We start from the raw sequence: 15,494 nt of genomic DNA, 5'->3' as shown, positions 1-15,494 counted from the left end.
AAGAAATCCAATTTAAAAAATAAAATGTTGATTTCATTATCTTTTATTTGACTAAATTGAACTAAGAGATAAATATTCAACACTTTTTATTCAGAAATGTTTAACTTTTCTTCCTCTATATGACTATGAGCAATTAGGTTAGGACTAAGGTTTACATGCACCAAGATAAAAAAAAACTAATTAATGAATTAATTAACTAATTCATTCATTCATCATCATCATAATAATAATAAATAAATAAATAAATAAATAAATAAATAAATAAATAAATAAATAAATAAATAAATAAATAAATAAATAAGTTTATTCTTCATTTTGTCATTTTGTGAAGTTACTCAAAGTGAGTAATAGTGCCCAGAAATTTTACTCAGATAGTAGTACTTCGTCATAATAATTTTGCTCAAGTAAAAGTAAATCTCCTTGTAAAACTGATCCTAAGCGTATTTTTTTCCCAAAAAAATTTACCCCGATCCACACTGTGGGTTCCATAACACCCCATCCCAGTTGGTGGCGGTAATGCGCACTTAAATGTTGCTTGGCAACAGCCATTTAAAAGACAGAAAAAGAACAACCGTGTTGTGTTTGGGCTTGTTCGCTCTGGGTTCGCTTAGTTCTGTCTGGGAAAGTTTTCTTACATCATCATCCTCACCGAGGCGGATGTATCGTGAATTACTCTAACCTGCGAGCCAAAGAGGGTCACCTTTAATGTTTATGTGATTCCAGCTCCTTCCGGCTGGATTTAGACTGAATTTGGCGGGGCTTTCCCGGATGTTAAGTCGGTTTTCAGTCGCTGCTGTTTGCGCTCCAGGTGGCCGTCGGCGCAGATGATAGTGACAGGCGGCAGCAGGGTGTTGGGAGCTGGTCAGTGATAAGAGATAAACTGGGTGAAAGGCGGCTGCCAGGGGCTGATAAAGTCTACAATAACGGTCTAAAAGACCCCGCAATGTAGCGACGACAAGCGTCACAGCTGAGGATATGGAGTGCTGAGGGACTCTGCTTCGAGTGGACCGAACCAGAACCGCGTCGACGCTGTCAGTCAGTCAGCGGCTCTGAATGTCTCTGTGAGACATCAGTATAATCAGATTTGTTAAATTACAGCCTCACCGCTGGCACAATGAGGCTTTTAATTCGCATGAACAGGATGCACTTAAATAAATTAAAGCTGGCCCAGTCCAGGTTGCTGTGCCTGGAGCACCGGACGATCCTTTCAGCTTCCCACCGGGGGAAGAGGCAGTCCGCCGGGCTGAAGACCTCCGCATGTCCACCACCCAGTCCCGCCCTCTCTGTCCTGTCCTGCAGCGGGTTTACCAGCGGACTCTCTTCCCTCCGTGGACGGACTGTCGCGCACACACCTGTTGCTTTCGCCAGCTCGTCGGCGGCCTCCACACCTGCTGAGTCCGCGAAGAGCCAGATGGACGGGGAGAGTCAGCGGACTCCGACCACCGTCCCTCTGGATGATGTTAAACGGATTCTGGCTCTCGCTTACCCGGAGAGATGGAGACTGGCAGGTAATCTGCAGATAAAAGGCTAAAATAATGACTCGGATCACAGATTAATCACTTCATACTTTACCTTTACTAGAAGCAGCATATAAGTTACTATTACAGTGACTTGCAGGGCCAGATTCACAACGTTTACGGCCCCTGGGCTGGAAACCGAATTGGTGCCCTATGCACTAAGGAAAAAAATATTTAACTAATGTAAACTACAGTGCATTAATCTGTAAAATTGAGTGTGAACTGATGATGGTGGGTTTAATGCATCCTTTGGCCAGAAGCTCCACGTTGTTCCCAAAAAATGTTATAAATTCATAATTTTCAAATCCTTGAGAACTGTTTATATTCATAAATATCCCAAAATATTATTACAACTCACCTGATAAGGGCCTATGACACTTGTATAAAGAACAATGTCTGAAAAAAAAAAACATTCATAAAATAAATAAATAAATTTTAAAAAATCTGTAGGTCTCCCCTTTAAAAAAGCCATTTCTAAAGTCTGGCCCAGGTGATTTGCTCCATTTTGCTTTGAAGTAACATCTTACTAAACATTATAGTCTTGAAGTGTTGTCCACATACATTTTTAACATAAAAAGAATAAACATGAACAAAAACATATGAAATGAACTTGCATCCAAACGTTTAAAGAGGTTCGTCAAGGAAAAATATTTGAGTTTTGTCCTGATGACACCTTGTCATAGTGCCGTCCCAAACAGCCTAATCAGCCTAATAGTTTCAGTTACCCAAAGAGCCTACAGTGAATTTCAATGACTCTATAGCAGACTGGTTATTTCACGCTTACATCAGTGATGTCACATTGTTGGTTTAGTTACATTAATTCATTTAAATATAAATAAATGGAAATGGACTGTCCAAGTTAAATGATGAATTCACTCAAAGTTATTTACATCCAGTTTGCACTCCTCCTGCAAAGTTTATCAACCTGTGTAATTTTCTGCAGCTATTTCTGTACATTTTTGATGCTCAGTTGCCCAAACGCATAGAAAATGTAACCTACGTTCACTGCTTCCCTGGAAAAACACTTGACTGTTTAGTTTTTGATCCAGATTTCTTCCTGCGTGTTTTTGGCTTCTTGCTCCTCCAGCCGGCGTTGGCTTCCTCACCGTCTCCAGCACCGTGACCATGTCGGCTCCCTTCTTCCTGGGCCGAGTCATAGACACCATCTATACGTCCGGCGCAGACATGGAGACGATGACGGCGTCTCTGACGTCCCTCTGCCTCATGCTGACCGGGGTTTTCCTGTGCGGCGGCGCGGCGAACGCTGCCAGAGTTTACCTGATGGAAGCCTCAGGTGAGTCGAGCGGCACATGAAGGATCCGCTTGAAGACGTCGTGCGTTACTTAGAAACGGGCAAAGCTCTTGGGTACACAGCATAGTTTTACTCCGAGCAAGGCTGAAACAGTTTGTCGGATAAATTGATTATTGAAATAATCATTAAATAATTTAGTTAACTGAAGAACAACACACTCAGAGCAGTAATTAAGACGAATCTGAACAAAAAATAAATACATTTTGCATTTTAAACAAAAAACTTGTCTGTAAATATGTTCAAATCCTCAAGTGGCAGTTTTAACTTCACTTGGTTCAACTTTTGTAAATAAAATCTCCTGTTAGCACCGTTTTCAATCCAATTATTAATCAGTTAATCCAAATAATATCAGTAGATCAGCTGTACACTGTACTGATGTTAAGGCGAGCAGGAAGAGCTGAGCTTTTCACTTGTTGATGTTAATGAATCCTTTGCTACAAATAATCAAGCGTTCACTAAAGGAATGCTATGCTATTTCATTTTAGGCAATAAGGTGTTTATTTTCATTTTTTAAAATAATTGTATTATCTGTTTACTTCAATCTTTTAATGTATTTCTAGTATCAGATGAAATAAGGCTCAAATTAAAAACCTGCAGAATGTGCCAGTTTTTTAAAATCTGTTTAATAAATAAATTGTCAAAATAATCTTTCCTCTCCTCTTACCCCAGGCCAGCAGATAGTCCGTAATCTCCGAGCCGCGGTTTTCTCCGCCGTCCTCAGGCAGGAAGTGGCTTTTTTTGACAAGAACAAGACCGGAGAGCTCATCAACAGGTTGTCGTCCGACACGTCGGTGGTGGGCCACTCGATCACAGACAACCTGTCAGACGGGCTGAGAGCCGTCGCCCAGGCAGTGGGCGGCGTCAGCATGATGGTAAGTCGCGTCTTGGGCCGAATAAACAAGCTGCAGCCACTTCGAGGCAGGACAGAGAGCAGTTTGAAGAATCTGAAAGAAAGCTGTTAAATCCACAGAAGGGTTTTTAAAATGTTAAAGCGGGGGACCAATTATCCAAAATTCATGCTTTTTTTGTATTTCCATTTCGGTCTGAACTGATTTTAAAAACCCAAGCATTTAAAAATAACCACCAGCCAATTTTTGGCAGTAAGTTAATGTTTTTTAGTGTTTGGGAAAATGAGTTGTTTTGAAACCTCCGGATTGTTGAGTCAAATTCAACAGGCACTGTTCTGTTACCTAGCAACCCTGACTGAGCACAGCCCGTTACCTAGCAACCCCGACTGAGCCCAGCCCATTACCTGGCAACCTCGACTGAGCCCAGCCCGTTACTTGGCAACCCCGACTGAGCCCAGCCCGTTACCTGGCAACCCCGACTGAGCCCAGCCCGTTACCTGGCAACCCCGACTGAGCCCAGCCCGTTACCTGGCAACCTCGACTGAGCACAGCCCGTTACCTGGCAATCTCGACTGAGCACAGCCCGTTACCTAGCAACCCAAGCCAAGTTCCATCACGTTTGGTCAGCTGGTTTTACTAATGCATGCGCTGTACAATGGCTGCTGGAAAAGACAAGTGTTTTGCTGTTGACATCATCCAGGAACTACTTGCTGGATTCTTGTTGGTTGTGCAGGAGGCTCCACTTCTGCTTTTCCCCAGTGTATTTTAAGCCTGGCAGGTCGCCAGACCTCAAAACCAACAGAACTAATCAAACTGAAATCTCTTTATGTGAGAATGACCTTGTAATGAAAATGTAATGGACATGTTTTGTGTGGCCGGTAGACGTATCCTAACCTGACCTGTTCAAGGAGGCATGGTAGAGAAACTTGCCTTGGTGATATTTTGGATGGTATTTTTGTGTAAACATCCCACATGTTCAGGTTGTGGTCATTCTGCTGGTAGTTGGCAAACTGAGCGTATTCATCGCTCCGTATTGGGAATTGTTTTCATTGTCTTGACATCTTCTTGTCCTCTTCATTGTGTCCTTCCTGTATAAGTGAAGCGAGTTTCAGTCAAGTTACTAAATATAGTCTCTGGCACGATAAAAGTGATTCACAGGAAAGCTAATTATACCTAGAAGGAAATGGATCGCTTCCGGTTTCCTTCCTGCTCTGCCTGTTTTATATTTATTAGATTTCTTTAACTCATTCCTTAAATAAAGATTATAAAACTTGTTCTATTTTATTACATTATTTGCTTTCTCTTTTCAATTTGTTTATTTTTCCACCTAACAGAAAGTAAGTCATTAATACAAGGTTTGCTCTCATGTTTTCAATAATGAGGAAGTTAAAGGATTCCCTGAAACTACTTATCGGTTCCTGCAGTCAGAATGAGGAGATCGCTGATCCTTTTATTATTATTAGACTGTGAGCTCTCCACATTCACAACACAGCAACAGCTCTGTTGCTTCAATCCAGTTCAGTTTATTTATATCCCACCAATTCACAACTAATTTTCATGGTGTGACTCTGTTTAACTGGCATTAATACGTTGTTGGATTTATTTGCACCTGCTACACTGAGGAGATGCTGGTCTGGTTTAGTTACTAGAGAGTTTTCTTGTTTTTCAGGAAGTTATGCCTTGTCTGTGAGGACAAATGCATTTTTAATTATCAGTTTATTGCATTTAGTGTATGTGAAATAAACCAGTTTGGTTCGGGTGCCCGAACCATTTTTCTTATTTTTCTTATAAATAAGAAAAATGAAGAAATATCTATAGAGTCTATCTTTGTGTATTCCTTATAAAAAATCTTACCACAGTGTGTATTTAATTAATCTGTTGATGTCTTTATACTCCTGTTTTTGTTTGTTTTTCCACTAATTGCAGCTTTCTCGTTGTTTTCTTCCAGTTCTACGTCTCTCCCAGTCTTGCGAGTTTCATTTTGATGATTGTTCCTCCCATCACTGTTCTTGCCATTATCTACGGACGATACCTTCGCTCCATCTCCAAACGAACACAAGATGCACTTGCACAAGCGACACAGGTACGCAGGCCGACAGCAAAAAGTGGTTTCAGGGTTGTTGTTTTTTACTTTATATTAATTTGTTTTTATGCTCAGTGTTACATCTTTCTTCCCTCTTATTTTAATGTGACCCTTTACCAACCAGTGTTTGCTAAGGCCTCAGTTTGTATCGATGTGATTTAAAGCCCGCTCTGCCTGTTGTAACTTAATTAAAACTGGAGATAAAGTTCAATAAGCCTAATAAAACTGTGCGTGCAGCTGGCAGAGGAGCGGATTGGCAACATCCGGACGGTTCGGGCCTTTGGTAAGGAGCTGTCAGAGGTGGACAAGTACACACAGAAGACGGACTATGTCCTGAGTCTGGCCAGGAAGGAGGCCGTCATCCGATCCGGGTTCTTTGGAGTGGTAAGTGTGGCAACAGTCGTGACACAAACCCACAGTGATGGCAGGAGGTATTGCGCACTGGATTCCGCTGTGTTTTTTTTCACTGAATAATACTCTGCCATGACAGGAGTATTGTTATGCAAAATTCAAATTTTGTACATTTTTATACTTCCATTTGGGTTTCTACTGCAAACCAAGCACTTAAAAAAGAAACAACAACATCCAGCCGCTTTTTGGCAAGTTAATGTTTTTGGTGTCTGGAAAATGAGCCGTTTTTGAAACCTCCTGATTGTTAAGTCATATTCAATGGGCTTTGTGCTGTTACCTAGCAACCCTGGCTGAGCACAGCCTCTTCCCTAGCAACCCAATTTGAGTTCCATCACTTGGTCAGCTGGTTTTACTGCTTTATGTGCTGTACAATGGCTCCTGGAAAAGACAAGTGTTTTGTTGTTGACTTTACCACCCATAAACTTGTTGCATTAGTTGTGCAGGAGGCCCCACTTCTGCTTTTCAAAGATCTCCTGCTATATGATTGCAAGTCTGTTTGCAGCCTTTTTTTTTTTTTGTCTGAGGGGAAACATTGAGTTAGAGGTTTTGGTCAGCAGTAGCTTATTTGGATTTAGAGTTTAAAGGCCCTAAATAAGCTCAAAATAGGCAAAAATGTTCAAAAATGTTTTGTGTAGACCATAGATCTATCCTAACCTGTTTGAGGAAGCATAATAGATCACCCTTTAAAAAAAAAAAAAGAAAAACAATTTACAAGTTAGACAACCCATTTTACAACTGGACTTTATCTCTAAGTGTGTATGTGTTTTTTTGGTTTGTAAACTTTTATTAGTTGGTGGTGTCAAGGGGAAGTTTTGTCATGGAGACTTTTAGCAGGTTCTCTTTGTGTAATCACTGTCGGTTGCACCAGATGCTGTTGTAATTAAGTAAAACGATGCATGTGTTTATGTCCTAGACTGGTCTGAGCGGTAACCTCATGATCCTGTCGGTGCTCTACAAAGGAGGCCTCCTGACGGCCAGTCAGTACATGACGGTGGGGGAGCTCTCCTCCTTCCTCATGTACACCTTCTGGGTGGGCATCAGCATCGCAGGTAACTCCAGGACTGCTCTCTGATGCACGTTGTGTGATAAACAGGGTCTGTGACTGATGGGGTGTTTGTGTGCAGGTCTAAGTTCGTTCTATTCAGAGCTGATGAAAGGTTTTGGAGCCGGAACCAGACTCTGGGAGCTGCTGGACAGGAAGCCTGAGTTTCCTCTAAATGGTTTGTAAAAACACATTTCTCTTCTCAGTTATCCATTAGCACAGTAGCCAAGTAAGAGTAGCACTACTTCAGCATATTTTACTCAAGTAAAAGTAAACAGTAGTCATCCACAAAATTACTCAAGTAAGAGTAAAACAGTATTTGGTAAAAAAAAAAAAAAAAAGTCTACTCAAGTAATGAGTAACTGATTAAATTATCAATCATTTCATATCTAAAAATTACATTCAGACAGACCAAAATATAAAGTTAAGGTCAAATTTTAGTATTTTAAAGAACCAAAATGACAATAATTCAAACATGTAACAAAAATATAAAAAATATATATATTTTTTCCAGATCAGTTTCTTTCAATAAAAAAAACAAGAAACTGCAGGTGTGTGTCTGTGTCTGATGAATTTGTGGTTGAAATATGTTTGCTTTTAATTCAGTGGGTAGAGAATCCAGAAATTTACTCGAGTAAGAGTAAAAAATACTTCAGAGTAAAATTACTCAAGTAAAAGTAAAAATTACAGCGTAGTAAATATACTCCTAAAAGAATTATTTATTTATTTATTTATTTATTTTTATTTATTTTATTATTTTATTTTTTTTTTTTTCAAAAAAAGTTACTCAAGTTGATTTATTTGAGTAAATATAACTAGTTACTACCCAGCTATGTCCATTAGTGATTTTTATGTCTGTTTTGGCTCCTAAACTTAGCATCCTGAATGTTAAAAATTAGACTATGACATACATGTCTTGTAAAACTATCTAAACCCCTTCAACTAAACTGAACTATACGCCACGTTAAAAAGAAAAGTGAAACCTGTTTATGTTCATCTCAGGTCCAGTAGGTCGACTTCAGGACAGGCACATTCAGGTTCACTGTATTTATTTTAACAAGAGAACCAGTCCAGCAGCTTCTGCCCCACAGTTACCAATGGCAACAGAAAAAAGGGGGAGGAGCCGTTTGTTACCGGTTGCTACGGTAACCACCAACTGCCAAGAGCAAAGCGCCAATAAATGTCTGGAGAAACTTGTTGACTAAACTAAATGAACTGGAAGAATAAATAAACCAGTTTTAACCAACTTCACATCTATAATATTGTTAAAATAAAACTGTTTTATTTAGTTGTAATGTGTTAAACCAGTTAACTGCAAACTTTACAAACCAAAGAGCCGTTTCTGCCCTAAAACTTGGTTAAAGCAGCAAATGTAAAATGACTGTTTGTTCTGTAGGTATTTATTTACAATTTTTAATAATAAATACATACTATAGGCTATTTGTGGTCATTTTTAAATAACCACCACTTTTATTTATGTTTTTAGGTTTTAATACAAAGAAAACAAAAGGAGGATTTATACATTTTCTTCAATGGGACGTTGATGTTTATGGAAATGAATTTACACAATAAAAAAAACAAGGCCAAAATTAATTTTCCTTTCCTTTCTAGCTTCTACTTTACCTGATTTTGTGTTTGTACATGCATAGCAAAACAATCTCAATAAAAGTTGTTGAAGGTAGTTTTTGTAATGTGAAAAAATTTGAAAGAATTCAAAAAGTATGAATTTTTCTTCAAGGTATAAGGTTTGTTTTTTTTGTTTGTTTTTTTTTTTATTGGTCTTTAACAAAACCCATTGTGGTTTTTGGCTAAAAAAAGCAATGTCTTCTCCATTACATTGCTTTTCTTTTAACAATATTTCAGATTATCTGTTTTTATTTACTCCACTCCTTTACAGAGGGACGGATCCTTTCTCCAGATCAGCTGAAAGGCCAGCTGGAGTTCTCCAATGTCTCTTTTTCCTACCCCACACGGAAGGACGCTCATATTTTCCAGAACCTGAACCTCATGGTCCCGGCGGGAACCATCATGGCCGTGGTAGGGCCCAGTGGCTCAGGGAAGTCCTCCCTTGTGTCTCTGCTCCTCAGGCTGTATGACCCAGACGCTGGTAAGAGTAAATAAATTCTCGTAATAAAATAAATATATCCTTGGCATGGCCGTAATATTCAGAGTTGACCTGAATTCAAAGTCAAAACGAATAAAAGCTGTAAAAAAACGCTTGTCAGACAAGATGGTAGACATTGAGCCTACCATCAAATCCATATTTTCCAAAAATTAAATGATCACAAGCCAAAAATTTGATTATTTGATCAAACCGATTTAGCAGCATTAGTGCAGCCCATGAATGAATGTGCTGCTGCCAAGTTAATGGAGATTTTTGCATCTCTATGAAACATGTCTCTTCTCCAGGTACCATTTCCATAGACGGTCATGACATCAGGGATCTGAATCCCTACTGGCTCAGGAATCACATTGGGACTGTCAACCAGGTAATTAAAGACCTGCTCAACACCAGACCGGAAAGCAGCTTAAAGGATTCAGGCTTTAAAGGAGAATACAGTAGTCACTGTGTTTTGTCTCTTCCAGGAGCCGATTTTGTTTTCTTGCTCCATCAAAGAAAACATTGCATACGGCGCCGTCGACCCGGACGCTGTGACCATTCAGGACATCCACAGCGCTGCCAGAGTGGCCAACGCCTATGACTTCATCCAGAGCTTTCCCAAAGGGTTTGACACTGTGGTGGGGGAGAAAGGAGTGCTGCTGTCGGGTGAGGAACTGGAGCAGCAGTAGGATGGATTAGAAGCCGTGCTTTAAATGGGGCATATTATGCAAAGTTTACATTTTGCACATTTTTGTGCTTCCAGTTGGATCTCAACTGTTTCTAAAAACAGACCAAGCGCTTAGAAATAACTATCCAGCTTGGCAATAAGTTAATGTTTTTTTGGTGTCTGGAAAACAAGCCATTTCAAAACCTCCAGATTGTTAAAGGGGCAGTATTATGTATCTTCCAGCTATATAGTGCCATTTTATAGCACAATCAAGTAACAATGTTATCTTACGTTGTTATAAAAATTATATATATCCTTTTAAGTCAATTTCTTTTGACTTAAAAGAAATTTCTCTTTGTAATTTAGCGCCTTGAAATTGGGCCATTGTCTCTAAAAACTCCGCCTTCAGGAAGTGATCACACAATCGCTCCTCAGTTAACCCTTTAACATTTTGCTAGCATTGCACTGAGAAGTGGCTCACATAATAAGCTCAGCAGCGTTTTGTACAGCTGAATGGTTGCCACGGCAGATTATTTAATATCCATGCATTAATGAATCAAGGCAACATTCATTAATGCATGATGCCTTGATGAAAAGGTATGCTTTTCATCAATCACATTTTATTTGTATAGCACATTTCAGCAAAGTGCTTCACATCATAAAAATAATGGAATAACATTATAACATGATTTACAGCTCAAAAAAGTCACTTTCACATAATACTGCCCCTTTAAGCCACATTCCACAGCACTGCATCACTACCTAGCAACCCTAGCCTAGTTTAGACCCGTTACCTAGCAACCCCAGCCTAGCCCAGGCCCGTTACCTAGCAACCCTAGTGGAACTCCTGCATGTCTGGTCATCTGGTTTAACGTCTGTATGCGCTGTAAAATGGCTTCTGGAGAAGATAAGTGTGAATGAGTTTGGGGATATCTTTCTAGTGGAAATAAAAAGCTGCCACTGCTAGGATGCAGCTTTTACTCACGACTGATCTGTGTCTGAATGTCAGGTGGTCAGAAGCAGAGGATAGCCATCGCCAGAGCTCTGCTCAAGGTAACCACAGCCACATGTTTTATTTTGAATGAACGGCTATATTTACCTTTTTGTTTATTGGAATTCTCTGTGAAAAGATCAACACAAAATTCACCTTTCTGTACATAATAAGGCATAGAGGTAAAAGGAAGATTAAAGTAGGGTTACATCAAGAAATATTACAAAAGTATCTAACTGATCACTGTAAATGGGCATAAATTACAAATTGGTAGAGAAATTCTTCCTAAAAAACATTAATTTGTCATTTTAATGTTTCTTTTTTTCAGAACCCAAAGATCCTGCTGTTGGACGAAGCCACCAGGTGAGACTGAGTCTGCTTCCAGTGGTGGTGGCTTTTACCTGACACCTTCTGGTTAAAAACACTTCCTGTTTTGTTCTGTTCACGAAAACTTTTCTTTTCTTCAGTGCGCTGGATGCTGAGAACGAGTTCCTTGTTCAGGAGGCTTTGGAGCGCCTCATGGAGGGTAATCCATTCATTCAGTCGTTACAGCTTTAAACAAGCAAACAACCTGCACTTCTTTTATCATTACTCTTGTTAATCACACTTAGGACTGAAACAACTAATCGTGTTGAATCAGCTATTGAAATAATCAACTAATTTAGTAATTGCTTTTGTCATTAAGTGGATATTCAGACTCTAAAACTTGCAATTTGCTGAAAGAACAACATACTCAGAGCAGTAATTAAGCTAAATTTGATTAACCAATTAAGCATCAGAATAATCAGCAATTGATTAATATGATGATTAGTAAGGTTTTAATTGTTAACTGACTCTAAAATATGCCGTTTGCTTAAATGGCAAATTTTAGAGATTAATTTAGAGAATAATCAGTTTTAAAATATTGTTATGATTTTAGAGTAATTGATTGTCAGAATAACCGAAAAATCGTCAGAATAAGTGACTGTCAGAATATACAAATAATGTTAGAGTAATTGATTAATCGTCAGAATAACCGATTGTCAGAATTATCATCTGAATATGCTAATAATGTTAGCGTAATTGAATGTCAGAATAATCAATTAATCAGAATAATTGATTAATCATCAGAATAATCAATCATAAGAATAATTGATTAATCGTCAGAATAATCAATCATAAGAATAATTGATTAATCGTCAGAATAATCAATCATAAGAATAATTTATTAATCGTCAGAATAATCGATTAATCATCAGAATAACTGATTATTCGTTAGACTAATTGATTAATCAATAATTAAAATACTCATTAGTTGCAGCCCTAATCCCTCTTTTGATGAACAGGGAGGACAGTGATGATTATCGCTCACCGCCTGTCCACCATCAAGAACGCCGACTCCGTCGCCGTCCTGGACCAGCGGCGGGTGGCCGAGTGCGGCCAGCCCACGGAGCTGCTGGGAAACAGGCAGGGACTGTTCAGGAAGCTGATGGAGAAGCAGGCATTTCTCCAGGAAGAACAGCAGCGGGCGCTTCTCTGAGGAGAGGAAGATGAGGAGGGGAGAATCGAATACGAGGGAAACCACGATTTGAGAACAGATTTCCTGAGACTGGATCACATTTGGACTGAAGCCGGGATTCACTTGTTCCTGGAAACCGATTTAATCTGAGTAAGATCCGAGGACAAACTTTTTACTCGCTGGATGTTTGATTTCTAAATCAAACCCTCCCAATTGCTATGAAACACTTTGTGTAATCACTTTATACAAATCAGCCAAAAACACTGCTAAATGTATATTTATGTACTGGTGTCTGTACAACAGATTATTTTATAACTTGAAGCTTTCTACTGCTCTCTTTAGGGCCTGAATAAATACAAGCAGCTATTTGTGGTTTTTACACTGTACTGAAGATGGTATTGACCAACGTGAGCTCATTTGTTTGGAAAGGTTTGGTCTATAAATTGTTTTCTATGTAAAATTGTCTTTCAACATCTGAATTTCCAGTCATTTACATTTGGTTTGAACTGGCTGCTGTAAAGCTGCTCAGCTTGACCGTTTTTATGAAAGCGGGTCGGGTTTCCAAACCATCGTCGGAATCAGAGGCGCTTCGTATGTCAGAGTCGTCCGACTTAAAGCTGCAGTATGTAATGCAGAGGTTCCCAAACTGTGGGGCGCGCCCCCTAGGGGGCGCCATTGCAGGGGGGGCGCAGGAAACCGTCTAGATCAGGGGTGTCCAAAGTCGGTCCTGGAGGGCTGGCATTATGCATGTTTTAGTTCTCTCCCTGGTTTAATGCACCTGGATCAAATGATGGCTCATTAGAAGGCCTAAGAGGAACATTGAAATGCTGAGAAGGTTGTTACTACCACAAGAGAGAGAACTAAAACATGCAGGACGCCGGCCCTCGAGGACCGACTGAGCAACCCTGGTCTAGATGAAAAAAAAACAAATAAAAAAACATGAACATGAGAAAAAGTTCTTAACATTTGTTGAAACTGTCGCTATTTCAACAGTTTTATATGATACAGATAATCTGAAAAGAAAAAAAAAATCAAGCTCTCCGCCTTATCCAGTGATAACTAGAAACAACCAATCAGAGCCAGGAGGCGGGTCTTTGTGCTGTCAATCACCCTCTGTGTGACGCTACCATAGCCTGTCGTGAATCCTCGGACTAGTTAGTATGACCACTGATGACGGCAGATAAACAGTTGTTTATTTTCCATGAACACATAGCAGGGATTACATGAGGATGATTGACAGCGCTAAGACCCGCCTTCTGCCTCTGATTGATTGTTTTTGGTGGGAGAGCAATGCATTTCTTCAGACAGCAATAGTAGCTCAGGGAGAGATCGACCTTTTTACAGATTATCTGTTACATACTGCAGCTTAAAGGTTTTCTGTTGCAAATTAGAGAGTAGCTGTATAACAACTGTATGTCTCTCAGAAATGTAAATATCTCATCATAAAAGCTTTTAATTCTTTATAAATATGTCAAAAACCACTGAACTGTTCACTGAAAAGTAAATATTACAGCTGGTAAAGAAATCCAGACCCAGAAGGAATAATTCTCTCCATGAAACATTTAAAAAGTCTGGATTAAATCCCCTCTTTTTTGCAATATCTGACTTTCAAATGAAAATCCAAGTGGAAGCACCAAACATTTTTATTGCTTTTTTCCCCCCCAAATGCCATAAGATTGTGCCCCCCTGTGTTGAACTGTAAAAATATAACCTCTAGTATATATGTTTATAGTTTTACAAAGAAGGGCAAAACAATTGTGCACCTTTGATGCAAGTACTGCCATGACAGAACCGCTCTGATCATGTTATTGAATGACGTCCTTTTAATATAAAAGTATTTTTTAATGTGGAAACAGAACAAATCCACCGCTGAACTTTCACTAAATCTTAATTTTGTGTCTGTTAGTTTGTGGTTTTGTAAATGTGGAGTCATTAAATATTTATTGATTTAAGTTTGTAGATTGTATGGTGCAGAAAATGAGACCAGTTTATGTTTTTTGTTCATTTTATAGTTTCTTCAATTTAAAAGTGTCTTGTTTTAGCCTCTATTCAGATTAGTTTTCCATCATTGTGTTTATTATTCTTTTGACTACGTTTTTAGTTTCCTGTTTTATCTTTTTTGTGTTTAGTGAATGTTTAAAAAGAAGGAAATGAAATTGAGCTTATCTGATTCACTTCAGGTTGGAATAAATTTTCAGATTAATTTGTTTGTCAATGTAGGATCAATGTATGTCACAGGAAGTACGAATGTGTTCATTTTTAAAAGGTTTTAATATGAAGCTGTATAAACATCACCTAAATTTTATCCATATAAAGTATTATTTCCAAAAATAAATGAAGTGGAATATTAATTTTTAGTTTTTTTGCTTTGCGTGTTTTATATTTATTTTGTTGTTTTTAGGCCCAGTATGTTTGTAACACGGGAAAGAACCCGGATCGTGACTGAGGACGTGGCCCTAAAGCCAACTGGTAGACCACTGAAATATCAAGTGGTCTAGAGTTTCCCAATTAATTATACCCAGGTAGGTCTGGCTGAGAATGAGGAAACAGAAATAGTATACAAAATATATTTTATTTATACATTCTTTTACAATATTAAAAATAGACATTATTCTAATTTAAAACTCAAAGCTCACAAACCCAGGACAATACTAGAAGCAATTGGAACCAAATTAGTAGAAACACAAAATAATGTTAGACAAAAAAAAAATCCCGCATTGCCCCAACCCAGTCCTAAGGCTGTGCCCAATAAACTAATAAAAATAAGGAGCTATGCACTGTTCTGGTTCTGCACTGTTTGTGGGAGCATAATAGGCAACAACAGCAATCTGCAATACCAAAAGAAAACAATGACGTATCTTCTGACAATAATACAGACAGGTAGAGTCGTGACATCAAAAATCCATTTATCCTACCAGTATCAAATGTCCACGATCTGAACACTCTCACAGCAACCCGATGAGCACGGCGCTCATCTGACTGAGAGCCAACTCAACAACGGACCCAACAAACACACTCAGATTG

The 15,494-nt window shown here is 38.9% G+C and overlaps 1 protein-coding gene across 1 annotated transcript; it reads left to right on the top strand.

Annotated features, from left to right (window-relative positions):
* Positions 1 to 603: 603 nt before the first annotated feature.
* abcb10 (ATP binding cassette subfamily B member 10) lies at positions 604 to 14,821 on the top strand. Its single transcript, XM_014997705.2, has 14 exons — positions 604 to 1,508; positions 2,605 to 2,811; positions 3,499 to 3,701; positions 5,626 to 5,760; positions 5,998 to 6,144; positions 7,085 to 7,220; positions 7,296 to 7,391; positions 9,111 to 9,320; positions 9,623 to 9,702; positions 9,800 to 9,980; positions 10,991 to 11,034; positions 11,301 to 11,335; positions 11,440 to 11,498; positions 12,298 to 14,821. The coding sequence occupies exons 1-14, from the start codon at positions 1,115 to 1,117 to the stop codon at positions 12,489 to 12,491; spliced, it is 2,121 nt and encodes a 706-aa protein (XP_014853191.2). The 5' UTR covers positions 604 to 1,114; the 3' UTR covers positions 12,492 to 14,821.
* The last annotated feature ends 673 nt before the right edge of the window (positions 14,822 to 15,494 follow it).

The sequence above is a fragment of the Poecilia mexicana genome, unplaced genomic scaffold, assembly GCF_051168715.1.
Source record: "Poecilia mexicana isolate PSO_F unplaced genomic scaffold, ASM5116871v1 scaffold_3, whole genome shotgun sequence".
Classification (NCBI taxonomy): Eukaryota; Metazoa; Chordata; class Actinopteri; order Cyprinodontiformes; family Poeciliidae; genus Poecilia; species Poecilia mexicana.
Note: the sequence above shows the minus strand (reverse complement) of the source record. Positions and strands in the feature narration are given on the sequence as shown.

Coding starts and splice junctions, on each gene's coding strand:
- abcb10 (XM_014997705.2), top strand. CDS start 1,115: ATGAGGCTTTTAATTCGCATGAACAGGATGCACTTAAATAAATTAAAG. Junction 7,392..9,110: donor GCCTGAGTTTCCTCTAAATG/GTTTGTAAAAAC, acceptor ACTCCTTTACAG/AGGGACGGATCCTTTCTCCA. Junction 11,035..11,300: donor TCGCCAGAGCTCTGCTCAAG/GTAACCACAGCC, acceptor TCTTTTTTTCAG/AACCCAAAGATCCTGCTGTT.